Below are 25,275 nucleotides of genomic sequence, written 5' to 3' on the forward strand. Positions count from 1 at the left end.
GAATAACAGTTAAATGCTGCAAATATTTTTTTTCTTACACTTGAAAGGCGATTTACACCTTTACAAATCTTCTCTTGCGCATGCAAATTTAATTTACGCTTGCAATTTTATGTACACTTTCACAAATCTTACCCTGCGCATGCAATTCATTATGGCATCATTTTACCTTCATACAATTGCTCCTTGTATAAGGGCAACAGAATAATAGGCTAATTATCAGTAATATTACATTTCGATCTCTCGTTCGAAATGATACTGCGCTCATTTCTCTCCGTTTCTGAAAACAAACACTTGCACCCTGGTTGAAAAAAAAAACTTGCACGTGAGAGATCAGAAAAGGTGACGAGGATAAGATGCTCTCTCCGGTTCTCTGTGAAAGAATCAGTGCGCGCGACTCTCACTATCAAGCATGATGAAAACTGCGCCGCATCTACCTGTCAGTCAAATGACGTAGTGTGCAGGGGGCTGGGCTACAATGCACATTAGTTACTACGGTTACAAGCGCGGATGTTGCAGTACAGAAAATCGGTTTATTTCAAAGGTAGGGAGAAAGTCTTGGCTATACAAAAAGGGTACTGAACATATTAGCAGGAAAAAAAAAATAGTGAGGCATTGTGTCCCTGTCACACTATTGGGTAAATTGTAATAATAGAACCTGCAATTAAAGTTGTGTAGCAAAATGCATGAAACAGCTAAATGTAGTGTATAGAATATTAAATAATTGTTTTGACGAACAGTTATTGAATTAATGCTGTATTACTGTAATAGGCCTAATTACTAAATTGTAAAATAATAGTTGGCTAGCCTAATAATAACATTAAAAAATAATTAAAAAAATTAAAAAACATTACAACTTGCCTCAGTTAATTGTGATAGCTTGCCTGACCTGGATTTCATGAAAAATGTTCTTGTCCTGGGAACAAAACCTTTCAGTTAAAATGTACCTTCATGTGTGATAAAAAAACAACAACAACAACAACAACAACAACAACCATGCAGTCAAATACAAATATACTGTATGTCTAGATATTTATCATTATAGGCCTATATTATGGGGGTCTATATTATGGCCTATATTATGCTCCAGCACCTGCCCTTTTGCCCCTTGGTGCCCAAAGTGCCCTTTTGTCAAGGCAAAATTTCCTCTCCTTTTTTTTTTTTTATTAAAGGCCCTTTTGTGGATGCCTGCCCAATCTAACTATTAGTAAAATTAATGAATAATAATTTAGCCGTAAATAAAAAGACCCACATGATGACCTTTCACCTTACGAACTCATCCGGGACGATTCCTCACGCTGCACGCGCATTTTTTAATTTCGCGCGGCTACGCGCACTACCAGAGGATATCTTCAACTCTGCGGCTGCTGGTAAGTGGTGTTTCATTCTCAACGAAGTGCTTTTGATGTTTGTTTACTTATTATTATTATTTTACAAGAACGACGTGAAGAGAGCATGCAGACAGAGATGTTGTTTATATTGCTGTGTGTAGGCTGTAGAAGTAACGTTAGCTTGCTGTTTGAGAGAGACAAGTTTCAGAGGGTCTGGGGCCTCATGTATCAATCTTGCGTACGCACAAAAACGTTGCGTACGCCAGCTTTCACGCTTACGGTCGTATGTACCAACAGTGAAATTAACGCGAGAATGTGCGTTCCTCCACGCCAATTTCATGTCTGGCGTACGTACATTTCTCATTGTTTTTGTCCGTTGGCGACTCTTACAGGCAATGAAGTGAAGTTGCAAACATTACACAACGAATTGTTCTACAAGTCTATCGCACCAACCCCTGTGGGAAGCATTGCTATTAATTTGCAATTTATAAAATAATTGACATATATTGTCGAGCCTTATGGGAATATTCTATCAATTTTGCAATTAAGTAAGAACATATAAAAGCATATGCAAATTGATACAACCCATAGTCTATGGCAATGGCAGCTTTGGTGTAATGTCCACCTTTATATCAGACCATTTCTTTTTAAGGTCATTTAGGGTAGACTGTGTACAGTTGAGACATGTGTACAGTTGAGACACCTTAAATAACTTGCGTTCGCAGCAAGCACAAGTTTTGCTGTGCACGTGCGTATTAGTGTCCTCTTTGATCGTGGGAAATTTGAACAACGGACGCATCTCCGATCCAAAGATATCGGGGAAAGTTTTTTTTTTTCTAAGATATGACGTTCACTTCACCATGCACTCTCCACAATGAATAGCTTATTATCCTTATGTGACTGTTAAACGTAACTGGTATCACCACAAACGTTATTCTGTATTTCATGGTATTGTGTCATGCAAGGTAATTGCAAAATCTAGAGAAATGTGCGAGGTGGCCAGCGGGGGATAGTTGAGACACATATCTAGAGTTCTATTAGGAAACACATTGTTTAGTTGTTCAGTGTTATGATAACAGTTTAAACGCCGTTATTAGCCAGCATAGGATGCAAATGAAAATAAAATGTGATATTTGTGATATTTAAACTGTGTAGGCCTATTATTAATAAATATTGTTACATATCTTGTTCCTGCTTTATACATTTTAACCAGTGCTAATTTAAATAAAATTAATGAATATAAATGGATGAATAAACAAAAATGTTGCCCAATTGTTATTTTCTTTATTTGTCTTTATTTTTTTATTTATTTACAATGAATGGTTAGTTACCTTCACATCATTAAAAATGGGGTGTCTCAACTGTACCATGCACTGTCTCAACTGTACCACATGATATGGGTACAGTTGAGACAAAGCTGAGACAAAAAGCACCTTATTTTTATGAGCTAATTGTGGAAAATATAAACTACTTGTGGGTATTATTGATTGATAATATCTTAGTCTACAAGGTAATGAAATGTCATGTGGCGTGTCATGTGGAAATTCACTTCTTTTCAGTGTCTATTTTTGTGTGAAAAAATCAAACCGCGACTGTACTCAGTCTACTCTACAGTGCGACTTTCAGATCCCACCGCATTGACGGCATCAGCCAAACTCTCCCACTCATATTTTTTCCTTTTGTTATTAATTCCGGAGGACAAAGTTCCAAATATTTTTTTTTTTCGTTTCTACCTCCGATAGTAGCACCTCCAATTCACTCTCTGTAAAGTTTCGTTTCTTGCCGCCATTTTCTTACTGCTTTCTTTTGCCAAAGTGGACTCATTACCATATTTAAATTAATTTAATTAAGGGAGGAGACTGGGTGGGGCGTTGTGCTCGTGCATGTGCGCTCAATTTTACGTTAACTGGGATGTACAAAGAGAATATGCGTGGGATCCATCGTACGCAGAGATTCATACATCTGGGTTTTTTTGTGCGTACGCACATTTACAGCTTTGTCCGTACGCAATGTTTTAGTATGAATTCAACGCAAGTCTTTGTACATGAGGCCCCTGGTCTTTTTATGTTATTTGACTAAAAACTATTATTTATACTTTAAACTATTGTTATTATTTCTACAGTATTAATATAAAAAAAAAACGTAGAGTGCCTTAAAAATTATTATCACAACACTGGTAAGGCTTACCAGTATCTTATGTTTTGTGTGCAGCAGCCTCTGTGAACATCTCCCCTAACAGCCTGGGCAGAGTCTGCAGCTTTACAGCAGGTCAGTGAGCTAGTGAGCCAGTTCTAAACACTGTCAGCAATCTTTACATCTTGTCATGGTCACATAAAAATGGTTTAATCAGCTAATATATCTACTATATGTTTGTTTTAATGTCTACAGTCTCAGATCAACTCCAGCAGTATCATCATCATCATCATCATCATCATCATCAGCAGCAGCAGCAGTAACAACAACAACAGCAAAGGCAGCAAACTCACTTAAGGACTTTAGTAAGAATTTACCAGAACAGGTACCACATTAATGTAAAAAATCTTGTAAAGTATTAATTGCTGTATTTTTTCTGTTTGCTTTGTTTTTATTTTCATTGTATAAATGTAACTCTTGTATTTTTGTAAATCAGTTTATGCCATGAAAATAGCCACAGATGCTGACATGGCATTAAATAAAACTATACTGTACTGAACGAAACATGGGCCACGTTGATTTTGTCCTACACAGTTTACTATTACAGCTGTTCTTTATTATTCTGTTTAACAGAGAAGAAAAAATCCATCAGGTTGGGACAACTTAAGATACTTCAGTTTCTAATCCCAGAGTTATTAATAGGTGCACATACATTTTTTTTTTTCTCTTAAACTTAAAATTAGTCTTTTCTGTTCTGTTTCTTTTTCAAAACTGCATCAATGCATTTGCTGCCGTATCGATACAGAATCATCCATATTGATATATTGCTGTATTGATATTTTGAGCACAGCCCTATTTAAAGCCTTGTTCCATGTGCCCCCTTTTATACTTTGAGCACCTGCCCCTCCAGAGGTCTCTGCACGGCCCTGAGCAAGAGTGCCGTTTTCCGTGCACAACTGCAAATGTGAAATTTATTTTATATAACAGTTAAATTAACAATAAATGAACATTGTGAGTTATTGAACGAATCAATTTAATGATTCAACGAACAATCACTTCTTTCCTGAATGAATCGTTTGAACAAATCGGTTGAATTAATGACTCCCTCAGCTCACTTATTAAGACAGTGACTTGCCGCCACCTACTGGCAGTTTTAGTTTCACATTCAAAGTACCCTTTAATTAGAACGTTAAAATGAGAAATTAGTTCATATTTAAATATTGAATAAAAAACAACAACAACAATCTCATAGCTTTATTTATGCAATTGTAAATGCAGTGTAAATATATTAATGCCAGATCTGATGCCGCTTCTGTGTCACCTCTGCACTGCAAAGATGGATTTTGATTTAATGATTTAATTTGACTGTTAACAGTGGTATTATGTTATTATTCTAATCAAATTTAATTTGAATGTTAGAATTTGACATAAAAGGTTATGCATACATCTACAAATGTCCATATATAGGTGAAAATGCCCCTGGAAATAAATAAATTTAAGGTGGCAAATATTACCCCTTAATAAAAAATAATAATTTCTGTCACTGTTGTGAACTGACCAATGCATAGAATATAAAAAATATGAATATCTTCTTCAGTCAGCTGTCAACAACAGGCCTAAACCAGCCATGGCACCCAGCACAAAAACACAATCAGTAAAATATTATCTAATGATTATCAACAAAACGCCTCGGTTACGACTGTAACCTCGGTTCCCTGAAGAGGGAACGAGCGTTGCGTCGAAAAGCTGACGCTATGGGAACGCTTTGCGTGATGACGTCTTGAAGCACATGTAAAATCAGTCCAATGGTGTGGCGGAACGTCAGAGGCGGGTGACGTCACGTACTAGGAAGCTATAAAAGCCGGCCCGAAACAGAAAACGAAAGCTTCGTAAAGTCTGAAGTCGCGCTGACAGGCATGAAGGAGATATGGCAAGGCGACGCAACGCTCGTTCCCTCTTCAGGGAACCGAGGTTACAGTCGTAACCGAGGCGTTCCCTTTCAAGGGAACTCCCGTTGCGTCGAAAAGCTGACGCTATGGGAACGTCTATACCAACGCCTCCATAGCTACAAATGTCTGTCCTGTGTGTAATCATGTGAGCAGCACTAAGAAGACAAAACATGAGACCCTAGAGTAGAGTCTAAATCCAGAGAGTAGAACCTGACGAAGGTGTGCGGTGAGGACCAGCCTGCCGCATCACAGACGTCCTGTAACGATACTCCTTATATAAGGGCCTTAGAGGCCGCCATACTCCTAGTAGAGAGCGACCGGACAGCCCAAGGAGAAGGCTGTCCAGCCGCCTCATAAGCCAGTGAGATAGTCTCAACCACCCACTTGCTCATCCTTTGCTTAGACACTGGACCTCCCTTGTTAGGGGAGCAAAAGTCACTTTTACGCCACAGGGCAGCTCTGTGGACATACGCGTCTAACGCCCGAACAGGGCAAAGCAAATTATTCGCCTCCTGGTCCGATTTCGAAAGGGAGGAGGACCTCCAAGTGCCACGAAGGAAACGAGATACCAAGGGGTCTTTCCCCACAGACATTTCACCCAAAGGACTGTGGTAAGCACCTATGGCCGCCACATAGACCTTTAAAGTGGACGGGGTCAGACCTGCAGTGAACCGTTCCTGCAGGAACTCCAGCACTGTACCAATTGGGCAGTGGAATGGGTCCAACCGACGGTCACTACACCAAGAAGTGAATACTCTCCACTTCAGGGCATAAAGTTTCCTCGTGGAGGGAGCTCTGGACTGTAGAATGGTCTCAACAACCTCGGTTGAGAGACCTGACTCTATGAGCTGGGCCCCCTCAGAGGCCAAGCCCACAGGTTCCACAGTTCTGGCCGAGGGTGAAATATCGAGCCCTCTGCCTGGGACAGAAGGTCCCTCCTGACGGGTAACTCCAGAGGATGCCCGTCGAGGAGGGACACAAGATCGGGAAACCATACTCTGCCCGGCCAGCGCGGGGCTATAAAAAGCAGGCAAACCCGGTCCCTGCGAACTCTTTCCAGAACTCCCGGGAGCAGAGCAACTGGGGGAAAGGCGTACAGACGTAGCCTCGGCCACGTCTGTACCATAGCATCCAGTCCCAGAGGAGCTGGATGCGTGAAGGAGAACCAAAGTGGACAGTGAGACGTCTCTCGAGACGCAAACAGATCCACTTATAATTTCCATATCAGCTCCACCACCTCGGGGGTGGAGCCACCATTCCCCGGGCCTCGGCCCCTGTCTCGACAGAGTGTCTGCTCCTATATTCTGGACCCCGGGGATGTAGGCTGCCTTGAGTGACAGCAACTTCCCCTGGGACCACAAGAGGATATGGCATGCCAGCGCAAACCCCCTTGATATAGGCGACTACCGACGTGTTGTCCGTATGTACTACACATGGTGTCCCCTGAGACCTGTGATAAAGCTCCTCAGAGCCCGGAAGACAGCTAACATCTCTAGGCTATAGAATGCCAGGAACGATGATGGTCTTCCCACAGACCTTGAGATGAGCGACCCTCAGGATCGCTCCCCAACCCGTGAGGGAAGCATCCGTCGTTAGCAGTTTGCGACGACAAGGAGCTCCCAGCACTGGGCCCTGGGACAGGAACCAAGGTTTCTTCCACATAACCAAGGCACGTAGGCATCACCGCGTGACCTTGATTGTGCGAAATGGGTTGCCCCTCGGGGAAAAACCCTCTGGTCCTGAGCCACCACTGCAGGGGCCTCATGTGCAGCAGTCCAAAAGGTATCCCGTTGGAAGCTGCTGCCATGAGACCCAACAGTCTCTGGAACTGTTTGACAGTGAGTAGCTGGCCTAGCTTTACACTTCTCACAGCTGCCAGGATGGAATCGAAGCGTGGCGATGACAGGCGCGCCTGCATCGACACTGAATCCCAAACCACGCCTAAAAAAGTGGTCCTCTAAAATGGAGAAAGCACACTCTTCTTGGCGTTCAGCCGTAACCCCAACTCTTTCATATGGGCGAGAACAACATCTCGATGTTGAACCGCCATCTAATGCGACTGAGCTAAAATCAACCAATCGTCGATGTAGTTCGTGATGCGAATACCCCGGAGGCGCAGAGGCGCCAGAGCTGCATCCACGCATTTGGTGAAAGTGCGGGGTGATAAAGCTAGGCCGAATGGAAGAACTCGATATTGGTATGCTTTGCCCCCGAAAGCAAACCTCAGGAACTTCCAATGACACGGACGGATGGAAATATGCGTCCTTGAGGTCTATCGTGACAAACCAGTCCTCGGACCTGATCTGTGGCACGATTTGTCTCAAGGTTAACATTTTGAACTTGAGCTGCATGTACTCGTACAGAACTCGAAGATCTAAAATGGGACGCAATCCCCCGTCCTTTTTTGGGAAGTACCGGTTGTAAAACCCGGTTTCCCTGTTGGAGGGGGGTACATATTCTATGGCCCCTTTCTCTAACAGAGTGTTTACTTCCTGTTCCATAACCAGAACCTGCTCGGGGCCCACCACTGTGGGCAGGACCCCCATAAACCGCGGTGGGCGTTAATAGAATTGTATCTAATACCCTTTTTCCACGGTCTGCAGGACCCAACGAGAAACATTTGACAGTAGCTTCCACGCTGTCAAAGATTCTACTAGAGGTACCAGTCTCTCGAGACTGGTTTCTGGATTTTGTTGCTGTTGAGTAGTCGGTTCGTCGCCCTGTAACGGCGCACCGGCAGGGAACGACCAAACAGACTGCTCCAGCACCCTCCTCAGAGGGGGCGGGCATCCCGAGGCCACTACGTTTCCGGGTGGACCTTGAGATATGTGCTCGCCGGAGACCGCTGCGCCCTGTAACACCGGAGGCGGCAGGGTTGGCAGAACGGTCCCCTGAGGGCACCGAAGAGAGACGGCACCGTATTTTTCTCCTGCTGTTGAGTAGTCGGTTCGTCGCCCTGTAACGGCGCACCGGCAGGGAACGACCAAACAGACTGCTCTAGCACCCTCCTCAGAGGGGGCGGGCATCCCGAGGCCACTACGTTTCCGGGTGGACCTTGAGATATGTGCTCGCCGGAGACCGCTGCGCCCTGTAACACCAGAGGTGGCAGGGTTGGCAGAACGGTCCCCTGAGGGCACCGAAGAGAGACGGGCACCGTGAAAAGAGGTGTTAACCGCTCTGCTTCGGGGGGACTACCCTCATTTGTCCTGAGCCCTCAGACATCAGGACTTTTTCCCAGCAGCCTTCTTGGCGGTAATAACGGTCCGCAGATCCGTTTTACCCCTCGAAGACTGCTGGGTTTGAGAGCGCCCTCCGTGTCCCCGAGATTTTTGTGGGGGAGCACGAGAGGACACACTCTGTTTTTGAGTGGCACGATGTTCAGCGCTCTTTTTAGAGGAGTGAGGCTGCTCCCGCTCAGCAGCCTCAATGAAAGAACGGCGGGGGAGAAGTTTTTGTAATGCAGCTACCTGTTTAGCAGCTTCCTGAGATTTAGCTACCGCACTGTTTACTGCATCACCAAATAAACCAACAGTGGAAACCGGAGCATCTAAGAGAACGTGCTTTTCTTTCTCTTTTATATCGCTCAAATTGAGCCACAGATGCCTCTCAGTGGCCACCAGGGCTGCCATAGACCGCCCGATTGATTTAGCGGTCTCCTTGGTGGCCCTGAGAGACAGATCTGTGGCTCTGCGTAGTTCAGCCACTGTGTCAGGACCAATTCCCCCGCCCTCCTCTAAATCCCCCAATAATTCTGCCTGATAGGCTTGCATAATAGACATCGTATGCAGACACGCTGCAGCTTGACCAGCGGCTGCATACGATTTATGAACCAGAGATGATGTGAATTTTACTGGCTTAGAGGGAAGTGAAGGAGCTTTCAGGGAAGATGCCGTTGCTGGAGAGAGATAGCTCGCAAGCGTCTCCTCCACCTTCGGCATCTCCCCATAACCATATTCTTTATATTTGTGAATGGAAGAATAGTGGGATGTTTGTGGTGCATACACTCTGTATGAAACCGGTTTTCCCCACGATTTCGACACCTCGGTGTGGAGATCGGGGAAAAACGGAAGGCTTCTTCGCTGAGGCTGTGTACGAGATGGCAGGAAGCGTTCGTCGAGCTTACTTTTCGAACGAACGTCCTGCCTATCCTCTGGCCACTCAATAGATAGTCTGTCAACTGCTCTAGTAATAACATCGAGCAGTTCCTCAAACGCATGAGACTGAGGTGGCGAATCCTCAGACTCAGCTTCAATACTCACAACATCCAACTCCTCAGAGCTGGACAGTTGCAGTATTGGTGCCTCTATCGGGGGGGAAGAAACCGCAATGCGTGCTTCCACACCCTGATGAGAGGCACTGGATCTGTCAGATTGATGCTGAGATAAGGCAGAGCCCGTCTCAACATCCACTGACAGATCCATTTGCGAACCCCAGGTCTGAGATCGCCGCCGAGCCTCAGCCGCGGCGGGACCCGAGCCCTGGGGAACGCGATCGGGATTGAACCGAGCCAAGCGGGATCGGAGCGTGCGCAATGGAAGCGCGTCGCAATGCACACAGTCACCACCCTCGAGTGCTGACTGGGCATGCTCCTCACCCAAACAAACAACACAAAGAGTGTGAGTATCACCTCCCGTTAAATAACGCGGGCAGGGATGGACACACACTCTAAACTGCTGCTTGCTCGCCATACTGAATATATATATATAATATAGACAGACAACACCAAATAACAAGGACAGATTCAACACAGAGCGCAACTGAAGACTCAGAAAGCTTTCGTTTTCTGTTTCGGGCCGGCTTTTATTGCTTCCTGGTACGTGACGTCACCCGCCTCTGACGTTCCGCCACACCATTGGACTGATTTTACATGTGCTTCAAGACGTCATCACGCAAAGCGTTCCCATAGCGTCAGCTTTTCGACGCAACGGGAGTTCCCTTGAAAGGGAACTTTGAAAATATCGAGACATATTTGGTCAATATTGCACACCCCTAATGCACGGTGTTAATTTTGATTTCTTCGTGTCTTAAAAATGTCTTAAAAAGCCTTAAATCTGACTTTACAAAGTGTGCAGAAACCCTGTTTAGATACATCAGTTTGTTCAAGAAGCCTACACATGGGTTTGTTCATTTATACAACAGTTTGTTCAAGTATAGGCTACATTAGTTTCCTCGAGTAGGCTACGCAATGGTTTCCTCAAGTACATATTGGTTTGTTCAAGTATATATTTGTTTGTTCTACTAAATATTCGTTTAGACACATCGGTTTGCTCAAGTATTTATTGGTTTGTTTGAGTATATATATATTTTTCTTTTCCAAGTATACATTCACATTGTTTTGTTCAAGTATATTGGTTTCTTAAGTAGGCTATTGGTGTCTTCAAGTATTGGTTTGATCATTGGTTTGATTAGTTATTGTCATGATAGGTTGCAGGAAGACACACAACGATGAAGAATCAGATTCAAAGCAGCCTTTAATGGTATCCACAGGTAACTTAACACAAAGGCAGGCGAGGAAACACAACCGTATAACGAGACCGGACAATTCACAAATGAAACACAAGGCCTTAAATACAAGGAACAAACAAAGGGAACTAATTAGGACACAGAACAGAATGAACAGAATGACTAATCAAATACTAACCATAGAAACTAATAACGAACTCAGGCAGGAAGGAAAACAGCAATGACATAAACCAAACTCAAGCAGAGCATAACTGTGACAGTATGCCCCCCCTCCCGGTGCATAAGCTAGCATAATAACTGACTGTTTTTTTTTATTTTATTTAACAACCATGGAGAGGGCTGTGTCATGAACCTAATTTTTCTATTCTTTGAAAGAATTTATTTAAAGGGATCATGTCACACTTTTTATAATCCAACTAAGATCCACTTATAATGTTTGTCAAGATTTTTATTGAGCTGAATGATGACAGCACTGTTTTCTGCAGAGCTGCTTTACAGCTGAATGGAACTCATTACATAATTGATGAACTTTACACAATTACTGAACTGAATCAACTATGAACTGACTCCAGCTGAATAATGACACTACTGTCTTAGAGCTGAATCTTAGAGAATTGAAGTGTGTTTGCATTATTGATCCTTATCTTTTAGTTGATCACTGTAAAGCTGCTTTGAAACAATATTGTATGAAGTGCTGTATAAATAAAGATGATCGTCTTAACTTTAAATGTTTTTATTTGATTTCTGTACCTTTTTTGTATTAACAAGCCATAGCTGCTTATACAAAGTAAGAGACCAATGACATATATATACACACAAATATTAAAGTACAAATAAAGGGTAGGAAAAAAACTACTATATCTATACATCTACATATTTTGCTGTGTAAAATCATACTACTATTAAAACAAAGCAAATATGGCTGTGATGACTTCTTTCCTGTCTTGCAGTCTCTCATGTTTATTTGTTCATAGGGACAGTGCACATTGATAAACACAAAGGATCTTATATTAATACACACACACACAAAAGAGAGAGAGAAAAAAAAATCACATTCTAAAAAAAAACTAAAAAAACAAGTACATGATTCCATGCGAAAATCAGTCTAAACATATATAGTGCTTCATAAGAGGTAAGAAAAATAGCAACAGGAGAAAGCAAATAACTAAGAGCAATTATTACAAAGAAGAATGACTCAAATCTGAATATTAAGATACTAATGTTGACAGTGCTTAGTAAGTAAAATAACTTAAAACTTAAAAAAAAAACATATGTATCCATGTGAAAGATGTGTCCTATCTTTCTTTTTAATCTCCTTTTCATTTATTCAACTAGTTCCAGATTATTTTGGAATGAACTCTTGCTGGTTCAATTATCCCTATGCCTTAGCTTTTCTGAGTATCTTTACCACCTTGTTCCTTAACATAAAATGTTGGCTATCATGACTTAACTTTGATTTATTAGTTTTTAAAGCAAGATCCGTTCTTTCATCAGTTTTAAAATATCAGAATATATCCAGTGGACAGTATGTTTTTTTTATTTTTATGACTAAATTTGCAACTAAAATCTTTAGTGTGCTCTAATACTTTGGAGAATATTAGTCTGTCTTAGTCTTCACTTCTGAAGTCATCTAGTTTATGTTTTGGGATGCCATAAGAATCATATTTCATTAATCAATCACACTGTTTAAGTAATTGTTTCAAATTTTCATAAAAACTACTATTTGAAGAGGGAGGACTATAAATTACAATTAATACAAAGGACATTTGTGGTGATAGAATAAGATTCAGGCCAATACATTCCAAATCCATACAATTTGACCAAGCGATTTCATTACACTGGATACCGGTTTTCACATAGATCATAACTCCACCCCCCTTAGAACCAACTCTATTTTTCTTATGCAGTTTAAAAGCAGGCACTTCTAATGCTGCTGACGGGGAGTATACATGAAGCCATGTCTCAGATAAACAAAGGACATCTAAATTAGAGTCCAGTAAAAGATATTTGTATAGCGCTTTTCACAATACATATTGTTTTAAAGCAGCTTCACAGAAAGTGCATTTCAGAAATGTACATAGAAAAATACAGTTAGTTAATCATGTATTTATTTAGGGCATAACATATCGCCAGCGTCGAGTCGTCTCTTCACGGGCGTCGCGTCGTCTCTTCACGGGCGTCGAGTCGTCTCTTCACGGGCGTCGAGTCGTCTCTTCACGGGCGTCGAGTCGTCTCTTCACGGGCGTCGAGTCGTCTCTTCACGGGCGTCGCGTCGTCTCTTCACGGGCGTCGCGTCGTCTCTTCACGGGCGTCGCGTCGTCTCTTCACGGGCGTCGAGTCGTCTCTTCACGGGCGTCGCGTCGTCTCTTCACGGGCGTCGCGTCGTCTCTTCACAGGTGTTGGGGCATCTGAAGTTTCCATGAGAGGCTGGATACAAACTGGAGCTGACGAACTCTATTTACCTCGGGACTGACGTCCCGAGATAACAACAGAAAAGTAGATGGGAAATAATTAGCATAGCTGCTGTTCATAATATTAATGCATTCGATCTGATTCAACTGTAGTATAAAAGGCAAGTATTATGTGAATGCTTAGCTAAAGAGATGCGTCTTTAATCTAGTTTTAAAATCATCAGAACAGAAACTACAAACCTCCAGATCATCCGTCTGAGTGGAAGCAGCTCCTCTGGATCTGGAGTGGCCTGAGGCTGGAATATTTCAGACATCACATAGTTAGTTATGTTTTGATAATAATCAATGATCAATGTCAGTGGTCAATTACAAATTGTTACAATAGTTACTCATAATCGAATTCATAATCGCGTCGCTATATCAACTAAAATTCAAATCATCATCGCACGCACATCTGAAGTCGGCATCAATTAATCTACTTGTACTTGCAAAACACCCCGATGTACATGCGAAAATGTCATCATTCAAAACAAATAAAACTATCCGGACATAAATACAAAAGATGGAGTATTTGCATGCTGATGATGACTATAGTGACGTTTAAAGCCCGACACGCGCGCTGTGACTCAGATAAACAAAGAACATCTAAATTAGAGTCCAGTGAAAGATGATGAATTTATTTTCAAATGATCACCTAAGAGACCCTTTGGCTTACCTTTATTCCCTGTCCGAAAGATCCTCCATGTTGAGTGACTCTGAGCTAAAGAACTCCACCAAGGTCAGCAACTTGACGGCTGGGTGATCTGGCTCAGGCTCTGGGTCCAGATCTGCTGGAGGGACGAAAGGCTCCACAACATCCACAGCACTACTGTGACAACAGCAGCCGAAGTGTTGTTTCATAGCCTTCCACACTCTCATGAGGAAAGAACGAATTCCTTTCCTCTTCCGACGTTCTGTAGGTTTTTCTGAAATCACACAATTGAAAAGACATCTATTAGAAACATCTCTGACCTCAAATTAAACAGTGACACAATGACACTTATATTTACTGTTGAATTATTATCTGTAATGTTACAAATCAAGTAATGCAAATATATTATACGACGGCCCTGCTTCTGCTTAATGCCTGCATAAATGCCCCAAAGTCTTATTTCACAATATTAAGCATTGACATCCAGTAAACATCCTTTTAAACATGTTTTTTCTCGGTTATACAAATGTTCAGGGAACATTCTGTTTTATAATTTTGCAAACATTATGGGATGGTTACTTTTGAATGTTCTGTCAATGTTCTGAAAAATATGTTAGACAAACGTCCGACTAAAATATTTTGGAAATCATTTCGGAAAGAAAATTTCAGCTAAATTTTGCTGAGCAACGGTAAATATGACTAGACCTTAACCTGTTAAAAGCTTGAAGCAGTCTTATGCACGAAATCTGTGTCCGTACACTTTACACCCCCCAGCCTTATTTCAATCTCACCTGTTGAGTTCTTGTTCGCAGGAGAAGCCTCCACGGCACCCTGAGCTGTTCGGCGAGTCGAGGTCACTGTTGGCTCCACAGGAACTTGACCTGGCAGCGGAGGGCACATCATCTCTTGGAGGCGGTCGGAGCTCCACTCGACGCTGTACGTCCCTCCATCTGGGCTCTCCTGGCTGCCGCTCTGCCTCTCCCCGTAAGCCTGACCTGTGAACACAGAGACAGAAAACTCAGAAGGCAGAGGAGCGAAATCATCAGAACAGAAACTACAAACCTCCAGATCATCCATCTGGGTGGAAGCAGCTCCTCCGGATCTGGAGCGGCCTGAAGCTGCAATATTTCAGACATCACATAATTAGTTATGTTTTGATAATAATCAATGATCAATGTCAGTGGTCAATTACAAATTGTTACAATTGCTACTCAAATTGAAAGGTTTATTTCACATGCAAGGAATCAAATACATGTGATCACTTAGCTGGGAAAATTGGCGGATCAAATCGGGTTAACGTTACCTCGCACAAGTTTCTGCACATTCATTTAGTCCATCATCATACCATAAGTGGGGACGTTCTGGGAACATCACATTTCCAAATAAAACATGGTCCCCTAAACGTTACGATAACGTCCTGAATGAGCCGTCGCATAGACTGTGCGAACTGTGCAACCGCACAGGGCCTCGCGCCACTAGGGGGCCTCGCAATCCTGCTGTTTTTTTGTCTTTTTTTTTTTCACTTTTTAAAACATCTCGCTGCACGAATGTAACAATTCTACAAATAAATAAAACATCTCCAGTTAACTGGCCAGTTAACTATTTTTTAAATAAGAGACGATCTAGCGCTGATATGTTTTTTATCAAGTGATCAAAGTGCTCCTTGCAGCTGCGATCAGTGGCGCGGATACAGTGTTTTCTCGTGTGGCTCGCGCACACGCCGCACTGTCTTCCTTTGGACGCGCGCTTCAATCCGTTGCGGATACTCTAACATAATGCACACAAATGTGTCCCTGCTTGATATACAACCTGATGAACATAATCGGTTTTGATAAAAAAACATTTTTAAAACTAACGTTATACGAGAAAAATAAAATAAAAATATATACGAGCGCGGACTCGAACCCAGAACCTCTGACACGCTTGGTGAAAGTTCTACCACTGGACCATTTAGATATACGTTAGTTAAGTAGGCGGATCTATGTATGTATTCGGACAAATTCTCGAGCTGACTTTATGTAAAGGACTCGTTGCACAGTTGATTTTTTTCCCTTTGAAATAAATAGCAAAAAGTCATAGCTGAGACTATGTGCATGATTGAATCATGATTATGCTGTATTATTCTACTTGATAAAAACATATTGCAGCGAGATTATGCGTGCAATAGAACTAGAACAGCTACGTCCGTGTGACTGTTATTCATGCGCAATTGAGCATCCACATCAAAGAGCAGGGCCTCGCATTTCAAGTTCACACAGGGCCTCGCACCCCACCTGCGACGGCGCTACCTACAATATCACATCAGCAAGAGTGCCGTTTTCCGTGCACAACTGCAAATGTGATATTTATTTTACATATAACAGTTAAATTAACAATAAATGAACATTGTGAGTTATTGAACGAATCAATTTAATGTGTTAGACAAACGTCCCACTAAAATATTTTGGAAATCATTTCGGAAAGAAAATTTCAGCTAAATTTTGCTGAGCAACGGTAAATATGACTAGACCTTAACCTGTTAAAAGCTTGAAGCAGTCTTATGCACGAAATCTGTATCCGTACACTTTACACCCCCCAGCCTTATTTCAATCTCACCTGTTGAGTTCTTGTTCGCAGGAGAAGCCTCCACGGCACCCTGAGCTGTTCGGCGAGTCGAGGTCACTGTTGGCTCCACAGGAACTTGACCTGGCAGCGGAGGGCACATCATCTCTTGGAGGCGGTCGGAGCTCCACTCGACGCTGTACGTCCCTCCATCTGGGCTCTGCTGGCTGCCGCTCTGCCTCTTCCCGGAAGCCTGACCTGTGAACACAGAGACATCATCAAAACAAACAAAATCACCAGAACAGAAACTACAAACCTCCAGATCATCCGTCTGAGTGGAAGCAGCTCCTCCGGATCTGGAGTGGCCTGAAGCTGCAATATTTCAGACATCACATAGTTAGTTATGTTTTGATAATAATCAATGATCAATGTCAGTGGTCAATTACAAATTGTTACAATTGTTACTCAAATTGAAAGGTTTATTTCACATGCAAGGAATCAAATACATGTGATCACTTAGCTGGGAAAATTGGCGGATCAAATCGGGTTAACGTTACCTTGCACAAGTTTCTGCACATTAATTTAGTCCATCATCATACCATAACAAACCATAAACAAATGAAAAACTAGAGCACTCACCTCCTCTTTCACCCATGTGAGCCATCAACGTCCTACTCCAACCTGCAATAGAAACAATTCAAAATACAATACAAAAACAATAATACAATACAACCCTCCTCTGAAATACTACCAAAAAAAGTCAAATAATAAATAAATAAAACAAAAATAATCAAATTAAACACAAAATTAAATAAAACTACAAACTCCTAGTTTAACTCCCAAATAATAACAATTAACGTTAGATAAAAGCGTCCTCAGAAATAATATGAATATGAAAAAAAGGAAAATATATATCCTCCGATCTGCTCCTTCTAGAATATAACAGGTTTTCTCTCAGGAATTCTCCGAATAGCTTCAAAATCGCAAGATCTGCACAGAAATACTCGGCAAAAGTCAATCTGAATTTGCCTCGTCTCAATCAACAGACAGCGATGTTTGAGTGTATATTTTTGTCAGAATTAATATCATTTGACGCGTCGCTAATAGCAACTAAAATTCGAATCATAATCGCACGCACATCTGAATTCGGCATAAATTAATTTACTACGCAACCAATCGCAGCGTTCGGGAGGAATCACATGACCTCCAGTCAGCTGATCATCAAATCCTGCGTCCTGTAGCTCGGGTCATAGCGATGGTATTATAATCATTTAATCGTGATATTACTTGCAAAACACCCCGATGTACATGCGAAAATGTCATCAAAACAAATAAAACTATCCGGACATAAATACAAAAGATGGAGTATTTGCATGCTGATTTTTAAACATGTGGTGACTGTTTAAATATGAATATATTCAGTAAACACAAGACAAAAGCACTATCTTGCCTTTTTGAAATAGCTTCTGAAAAGTCAAATCCATTTGAAGCTCATTTCACAATGTCAGTGCGAAACCATGGCGAGCAGAGAAAATGTGAATTAAATGTGTAGCTATGTGTCTGTATCATGTTCCAGTCCGTCCACAACTTTTGGCTTTGAATCTGTGGAAGAAGAAAATCAGTATCGTCAGATATTAACTTACAGGCATGTGTATCCGAAGCGATCTTCTTTTTCTAGAATTTTTCTTCTCATCTTTCTTAGAATCCATTGCTGTGCTGCCCATTTCCCAAAATAAAGTTTTATTTTATTTATTTATTTTTATCAATTGTATGAAGGTAAAATGATGCCATAATGAATTGCATGCGCAGGGTAAGATTTGTGAAAGTGTACATAAAATTGCAAGCGTAAATTAAATTTGCATGCGCAAGAGAAGATTTGTAAAGGTGTAAATCGCCTTTCAAGTGTAAGAAAAAAAATATTTGCAGCATTTAACTGTTATTCGTAAGTGTAATTCATGTATTGTGAAGCTGCAGCTTCATGCTAACGCAAAATAAATAGGATCTGTATTCTTCTGACTTCCATTTTTCCGCGCTAACACTTTTGGCACGGTTTTTGCGCACAAATACGGCAAAAAGCGCTTATGTGAACAGCAATTTGCGACCGAAAACAACAGAGTTAGGAACTGCAAAACAGATTTATTGCGTAAAATCAAACTTTGTGTAAAAAAATAAACTGTTGCAAATGTCTATATGACTTGTTGTGTACATGAGGCAAAAAAAGTTCCCGAAATAACCCGATTTGTACAGTTGCGTCTTTCCTTTACCTGCGCTTCCAGTTTTGGCACGGTTCTCTCACTCATTGAGTTTTGCAAGCGCGAAGAGGAGGGAGGGTCCACCTTCTTCATGTAGCCAATCAGATTAGCTTCTCGCTGACTCTAGGTTTACTCTTATCTGATTGGTTCAATAAACACGCCAGTTACCAGAACACATCTTTATCTTCATTTGGCTCAGAAACGTTCTTGTTGCCGAAATGGTACTTTTAATGCACACATACATGTTAAATAAATAGATAAATAGATCATGATTGCTTAATAGCCTGTGAACCATTAGGCTGCCTATATGAGTTCATACTGAATTTCGAGCTGGTGTGTTAAGAAAATTAAGTATCTGCACTACTGCATGCATAGGCTACTATTATTATTTAACTTAAATGAGTTACAATAATATTTTTTCAATTTTCAATATTGTATTTTAAGAGCATCTCTGAATTATGCACCATTTACCACCTGCAATGCCATCGTGCAACCACTAGATGGCTGTATAGCCCCATATATAATCATATCAAGAGGCTGTATATTCCCTGGTTGCTGGGTTTTTATTCAGACATAATTTGTTACTTTTTGTGAAAGTTTTTAATTTAGTATTAGTTTTTCATTACAGTCAAATCTGGACACAGAGAAAGCATTTTGTTATTCATGCTAGCTACATAAAATAGCTTGATCAGTCACACGAAAGTAATCACTAATCAGAATGAATATTGACAGTGCGACCAAGACAATATTTCAAAATATATAAATAAATAGTGTTAATTACCATGAACAGAGACCTGATGTGAAAAACACTGCATCAGAATGGTATTATTACATAAAGAATGGGTTTTAAATGTTTTGATTGTAAAGTTTAACATCTGCTCAGTGGTGTAACAGATTATATAATATATCAAATTTCAATCCAATAACGTTAACACCAGCTTGAAATTCAGTATGAATGTTAGTCAGCCTTAATCAGCCTAATGGTGCACAGCTTATTAAGCAATCATGATGTATGTTTATTTATTTGTTTGTTTATTTATCTATTTATTTAACATGTATGTGTGCACTAAAAGTACCATTTCGGCAACGAGAACGTTTCTGAGCCAAATGAAGATAAAGATGTGTTCTGGTGACTGGCGTGTTTATTGAACCAATCAGGTAAGAGTAAACCTAGAGTCAGCGAGAAGCTCATCTGATTGGCTACATGAAGAAGGTGGACCCTCCCTCCTCTTCGCGCTTGCAAAACTCAATGAGTGAGAGAACCGTGCCAAAACTGGAAGCGCAGGTAAAGGAAAGACGCAACTGTACAAATCGGGTTATTTCGGGAACTTTTTTTGCCTCATGTACACAACAAGTCATATAGACATTTGCAACAGTTTATTTTTTTACACAAAGTTTGATTTTACGCAATAAATCTGTTTTGCAGTTCCTAACTCTGTTGTTTTCGGTCGCAAATTGCTGTTCACAGGCCTGCAGTGCTTTTTGCCGTATTTGTGCGCAAAAACCGTGCCAAAAGTGTTAGCGCGGAAAAATGGAAGTCAGAAGAATACAGATCCTATTTATTTTGCGTTAGCATGAAGCTGCAGCTTCACAATACATGAATTACACTTACGAATAACAGTTAAATGCTGCAAATATTTTTTTTCTTACACTTGAAAGGCGATTTACACCTTTACAAATCTTCTCTCTCGCATGCAAATTTAATTTACGCTTGCAATTTTATGTACACTTTCACAAATCTTACCCTGCGCATGCAATTCATTATGGCATCATTTTACCTTCATACAATTGCTCCTTGTATAAGGGCAACAGAATAATAGGCTAATTATCAGTAATATTACAATTTCGATCTCTCGTTCGAAATGATACTGCGCTCATTTCTCTCCGTTTCTGAAAACAAACACTTGCACCCTGGTTGAAAAAAAAAACTTGCACGTGAGAGATCAGAAAAGGTGACGAGGATAAGATGCTCTCTCCGGTTCTCTGTGAAAGAATCAGTGCGCGCGACTCTCACTATCAAGCATGATGAAAACTGCGCCGCATCTACCTGTCAGTCAAATGACGTAGTGTGCAGGGGGCTGGGCTACAATGCACATTAGTTACTACGGTTACAAGCGCGGATGTTGCAGTGAGAAGAAAATCGGTTTATTTCAAAGGTAGGGAGAAAGTCTTGGCTATACAAAAAGGGTACTGAACATATTAGCAGGAAAAAAAAAATAGTGAGGCATTGTGTCCCTGTCACACTATTGGGTAAATTGTAATAATAGAACCTGCAATTAAAGTTGTGTAGCAAAATGCATGAAACAGCTAAATGTAGTGTATAGAATATTAAATAATTGTTTTGACGAACAGTTATTGAATTAATGCTGTATTACTGTAATAGGCCTAATTAATAAATTGTAAAATAATAGTTGGCTAGCCTAATAATAACATTAAAAAATAATAAAAAAATTTAAAAAACATTACAACTTGCCTCAGTTAATTGTGATAGCTTGCCTGACCTGGATTTCATGAAAAATGTTCTTGTCCTGGGAACAAAACCTTTCAGTTAAAATGTACCTTCATGTGTGATAAAAAACAACAACAACAACAACAACCATGCAGTCAAATACAAATATACTGTATGTCTAGATATTTATCATTATAGGCCTATATTATGGGGGTCTATATTATGGCCTATATTATGCTCCAGCACCTGCCCTTTTGCCCCTTGGTGCCCAAAGTGCCCTTTTGTCAAGGCAAAATGTCCTCTCCTTTTTTTTTATTAAAGGCCCTTTTGTGGATGCCTGCCCAATCTAACTATTAGTAAAATTAATGAATAATAATTTAGCCGTAAATAAAAAGACCCACATGATGACCTTTCACCTTACGAACTCATCCGGGACGATTCCTCACGCTGCACGCGCATTTTTTAATTTCGCGCGGCTACGCGCACTACCAGAGGATATCTTCAACTCTGCGGCTGCTGGTAAGTGGTGTTTCATTCTCAACGAAGTGCTTTTGATGTTTGTTTACTTATTATTATTATTTTACAAGAACGACGTGAAGAGAGCATGCAGACAGAGATGTTGTTTATATTGCTGTGTGTAGGCTGTAGAAGTAACGTTAGCTTGCTGTTTGAGAGAGACAAGTTTCAGAGGGTCTGGTCTTTTTATGTTATTTGACTAAAAACTATTATTTATACTTTAAACTATTGTTATTATTTCTACAGTATTAATATAAAAAAAAAACGTAGAGTGCCTTAAAAATTATTATCACAACACTGGTAAGGCTTACCAGTATCTTATGTTTTGTGTGCAGCAGCCTCTGTGAACATCTCCCCTAACAGCCTGGGCAGAGTCAGCTTTACAGCAGGTCAGTGAGCTAGTGAGCCAGTTCTAAACACTGTCAGCAATCTTTACATCTTGTCATGGTCACATAAAAATGGTTTAATCAGCTAATATATCTACTATATGTTTGTTTTAATGTCTACAGTCTCAGATCAACTCCAGCAGTATCATCATCATCATCATCATCATCATCATCATCAGCAGCAGTAACAACAACAACAACAGCAAAGGCAGCAAACTCACTTAAGGACTTTAGTAAGAATTTACCAGAACAGGTACCACATTAATGTAAAAAATCTTGTAAAGTATTAATTGCTGTATTTTTTCTGTTTGCTTTGTTTTTATTTTCATTGTATAAATGTAACTCTTGTATTTTTGTAAATCAGTTTATGCCATGAAAATAGCCACAGATGCTGACATGGCATTAAATAAAACTATACTGTACTGAACGAAACATGGGCCACGTTGATTTTGTCCTACACAGTTTACTATTACAGCTGTTCTTTATTATTCTGTTTAACAGAGAAGAAAAAATCCATCAGGTTGGGACAACTTAAGATACTTCAGTTTCTAATCCCAGAGTTATTAATAGGTGCACATACATTTTTTTTCTCTCTTAAACTTAAAATTAGTCTTTTCTGTTCTGTTTCTTTTTCAAAACTGCATCAATGCATTTGCTGCCGTATCGATACAGAATCATCCATATTGATATATTGCTGTATTGATATTTTGAGCACAGCCCTATTTAAAGCCTTGTTCCATGTGCCCCCTTTTATACTTTGAGCACCCGCCCCTCCAGAGGTCTCTGCACGGCCCTGAGCAAGAGTGCCGTTTTCCGTGCACAACTGCAAATGTGAAATTTATTTTATATAACAGTTAAATTAACAATAAATGAACATTGTGAGTTATTGAACGAATCAATTTAATGATTCAACGAACAATCACTTCTTTCCTGAATGAATCGTTTGAACAAATCGGTTGAATTAATGACTCCCTCAGCTCACTTATTAAGACAGTGACTTGCCGCCACCTACTGGCAGTTTTAGTTTCACATTCAAAGTACCCTTTAATTAGAACGTTAAAATGAGAAATTAGTTCATATTTAAATATTGAATAAAAAACAACAACAACAATCTCATAGCTTTATTTATGCAATTGTAAATGCAGTGTAAATATATGAATGCCAGATCTGATGCCGCTTCTGTGTCACCTCTGCACTGCAAAGATGGATTTTGATTTAATGATTTAATTTGACTGTTAACAGTGGTATTATGTTATTATTCTAATCAAATTTAATTTGAATGTTAGAATTTGACATAAAAGGTTATGCATACATCTACAAATGTCCATATATAGGTGAAAATGCCCCTGGAAATAAATACATTTAAGGTGGCAAATATTACCCCTTAATAAAAAATAATAATTTCTGTCACTGTTGTGAACTGACCACTGCATAGAATATAAAAAATATGAATATCTTCTTCAGTCAGCTGTCAACAACAGGCCTAAACCAGCCATGGCACCTAGCACAAAAACACAATCAGTAAAATATGATCTAATGATTATCAACAAAACTTTGAAAATATCGAGACATATTTGGTCAATATTGCACACCCCTAATGCACGGTATTAATTTTGATTTCTTCGTGTCTTAAAAATGTCTTCAAAAGCCTTAAATCTGACTTTACAAAGTGTGCAGAAACCCTGTTTAGATACATCAGTTTGTTCAAGAAGCCTACACATGGGTTTGTTCATTTATACAACAGTTTGTTCAAGTATAGGCTACATTAGTTTCCTCGAGTAGGCTACGCAATGGTTTCCTCAAGTACATATTGGTTTGTTCAAGTATATATTTGTTTGTTCTACTAAATATTCGTTTAGACACATCGGTTTGCTCAAGTATTTATTGGTTTGTTTGAGTATATATATATTTTTCTTTTCCAAGTATACATTCACATTGTTTTGTTCAAGTATATTGGTTTCTTAAGTAGGCTATTGGTGTCTTCAAGTATTGGTTTGATCATTGGTTTGATTAGTTATTGTCATGATAGGTTGCAGGAAGACACACAACGATGAAGAATCAGATTCAAAGCAGCCTTTAATGGTATCCACAGGTAACTTAACACAAAGGCAGGCGAGGAAACACAACCGTATAACGAGACCGGACAATTCACAAATGAAACACAAGGCCTTAAATACAAGGAACAAACAAAGGGAACTAATTAGGACACAGAACAGAATGAACAGAATGACTAATCAAATACTAACCATAGAAACTAATAACGAACTCAGGCAGGAAGGAAAACAGCAATGACATAAACCAAACTCAAGCAGAGCATAACTGTGACAGTATGCCCCCCCTCCCGGTGCATAAGCTAGCATAATAACTGACTGTTTTTTTTTTTTTTATTTAACAACCATGGAGAGGGCTGTGTCATGAACCTAATTTTTCTATTCTTTGAAAGAATTTATTTAAAGGGATCATGTCACACTTTTTATAATCCAACTAAGATCCACTTATAATGTTTGTCAAGATTTTTATTGAGCTGAATGATGACAGCACTGTTTTCTGCAGAGCTGCTTTACAGCTGAATGGAACTCATTACATAATTGATGAACTTTACACAATTACTGAACTGAATCAACTATGAACTGACTCCAGCTGAATAATGACACTACTGTCTTAGAGCTGAATCTTAGAGAATTGAAGTGTGTTTGCATTATTGATCCTTATCTTTTAGTTTATCACTGTAAAGCTGCTTTGAAACAATATTGTATGAAGTGCTGTATAAATAAAGATGATCGTCTTAACTTTAAATGTTTTTATTTGATTTCTGTACCTTTTTTGTATTAACAAGACATAGCTGCTTATACAAAGTAAGAGACCAATGACATATATATACACACAAATATTAAAGTACAAATAAAGGGTAGGAAAAAAACTACTATATCTATACATCTACATATTTTGCTGTGTAAAATCATACTACTATTAAAACAAAGCAAATATGGCTGTGATGACTTCTTTCCTGTCTTGCAGTCTCTCATGTTTATTTGTTCATAGGGACAGTGCACATTGATAAACACAAAGGATCTTATATTAATACACACACACACAAAAGAGAGAGAGAGAAAAAAATCACATTCTAAAAAAAAACTAAAAAAACAAGTACATGAT

At 40.0% G+C, this 25,275-nt stretch overlaps 1 protein-coding gene and 2 long non-coding RNA genes across 4 annotated transcripts; 2 read left to right on the forward strand and 1 right to left on the reverse strand.

The window, feature by feature from the left end:
• Positions 1–2,525: 2,525 nt before the first annotated feature.
• On the forward strand, positions 2,526–4,385 carry LOC309509705. Its single transcript, XR_014210013.1, has 3 exons — positions 2,526–2,898; positions 3,033–3,596; positions 3,717–4,385. It is a non-coding gene; the product is annotated as an uncharacterized lncRNA (long non-coding RNA).
• An 8,368-nt stretch (positions 4,386–12,753) lies between these two features.
• LOC309509662 (uncharacterized protein) lies at positions 12,754–18,267 on the reverse strand. 2 transcript variants are annotated; one of them, XR_014209984.1, is made up of 7 exons: positions 18,160–18,267; positions 17,156–17,197; positions 16,571–16,888; positions 14,767–15,093; positions 14,000–14,249; positions 13,525–13,580; positions 12,754–13,342 (listed from the first exon to the last, which is right to left on the reverse strand). XR_014209984.1 is itself a non-coding variant. In XM_082184426.1 (6 exons), the coding sequence occupies exons 2-5, from the start codon at positions 17,178–17,180 to the stop codon at positions 14,002–14,004; spliced, it is 918 nt and encodes a 305-aa protein (XP_082040552.1). In that variant the 5' UTR covers positions 17,181–17,197; positions 18,160–18,266; the 3' UTR covers positions 13,359–13,580; positions 14,000–14,001. The 2 variants fall into 2 exon arrangements, 1 of the variants encoding a protein (XP_082040552.1); XM_082184426.1 differs by lacking the exon at positions 12,754–13,342 and having other exon boundaries at positions 13,359–13,580; positions 18,160–18,266.
• A 3,229-nt stretch (positions 18,268–21,496) lies between these two features.
• On the forward strand, positions 21,497–22,700 carry LOC309509646. Its single transcript, XR_014209967.1, has 3 exons — positions 21,497–21,736; positions 22,069–22,122; positions 22,243–22,700. It is a non-coding gene; the product is annotated as an uncharacterized lncRNA (long non-coding RNA).
• The last annotated feature ends 2,575 nt before the right edge of the window (positions 22,701–25,275 follow it).

The sequence above is a fragment of the Leuciscus leuciscus genome (genome assembly GCF_965113295.1).
Source record: "Leuciscus leuciscus genome assembly, chromosome: 11".
NCBI lineage: Eukaryota > Metazoa > Chordata > Actinopteri > Cypriniformes > Leuciscidae > Leuciscus > Leuciscus leuciscus.

Excerpts from the sequence above, each read along its gene's own strand:
- LOC309509662 (XM_082184426.1), bottom strand. The coding sequence starts at position 17,180 with ATGGCTCACATGGGTGAAAGAGGAG. Across the intron at positions 16,889-17,155 it reads TCACATGGGTGAAAGAGGAG|CTTCAGGCCACTCCAGATCC; the intron begins GTGAGTGCTCTA and ends GAAATATTGCAG. Across the intron at positions 15,094-16,570 it reads TGCGAACAAGAACTCAACAG|CTTCAGGCCGCTCCAGATCC; the intron begins GTGAGATTGAAA and ends GAAATATTGCAG.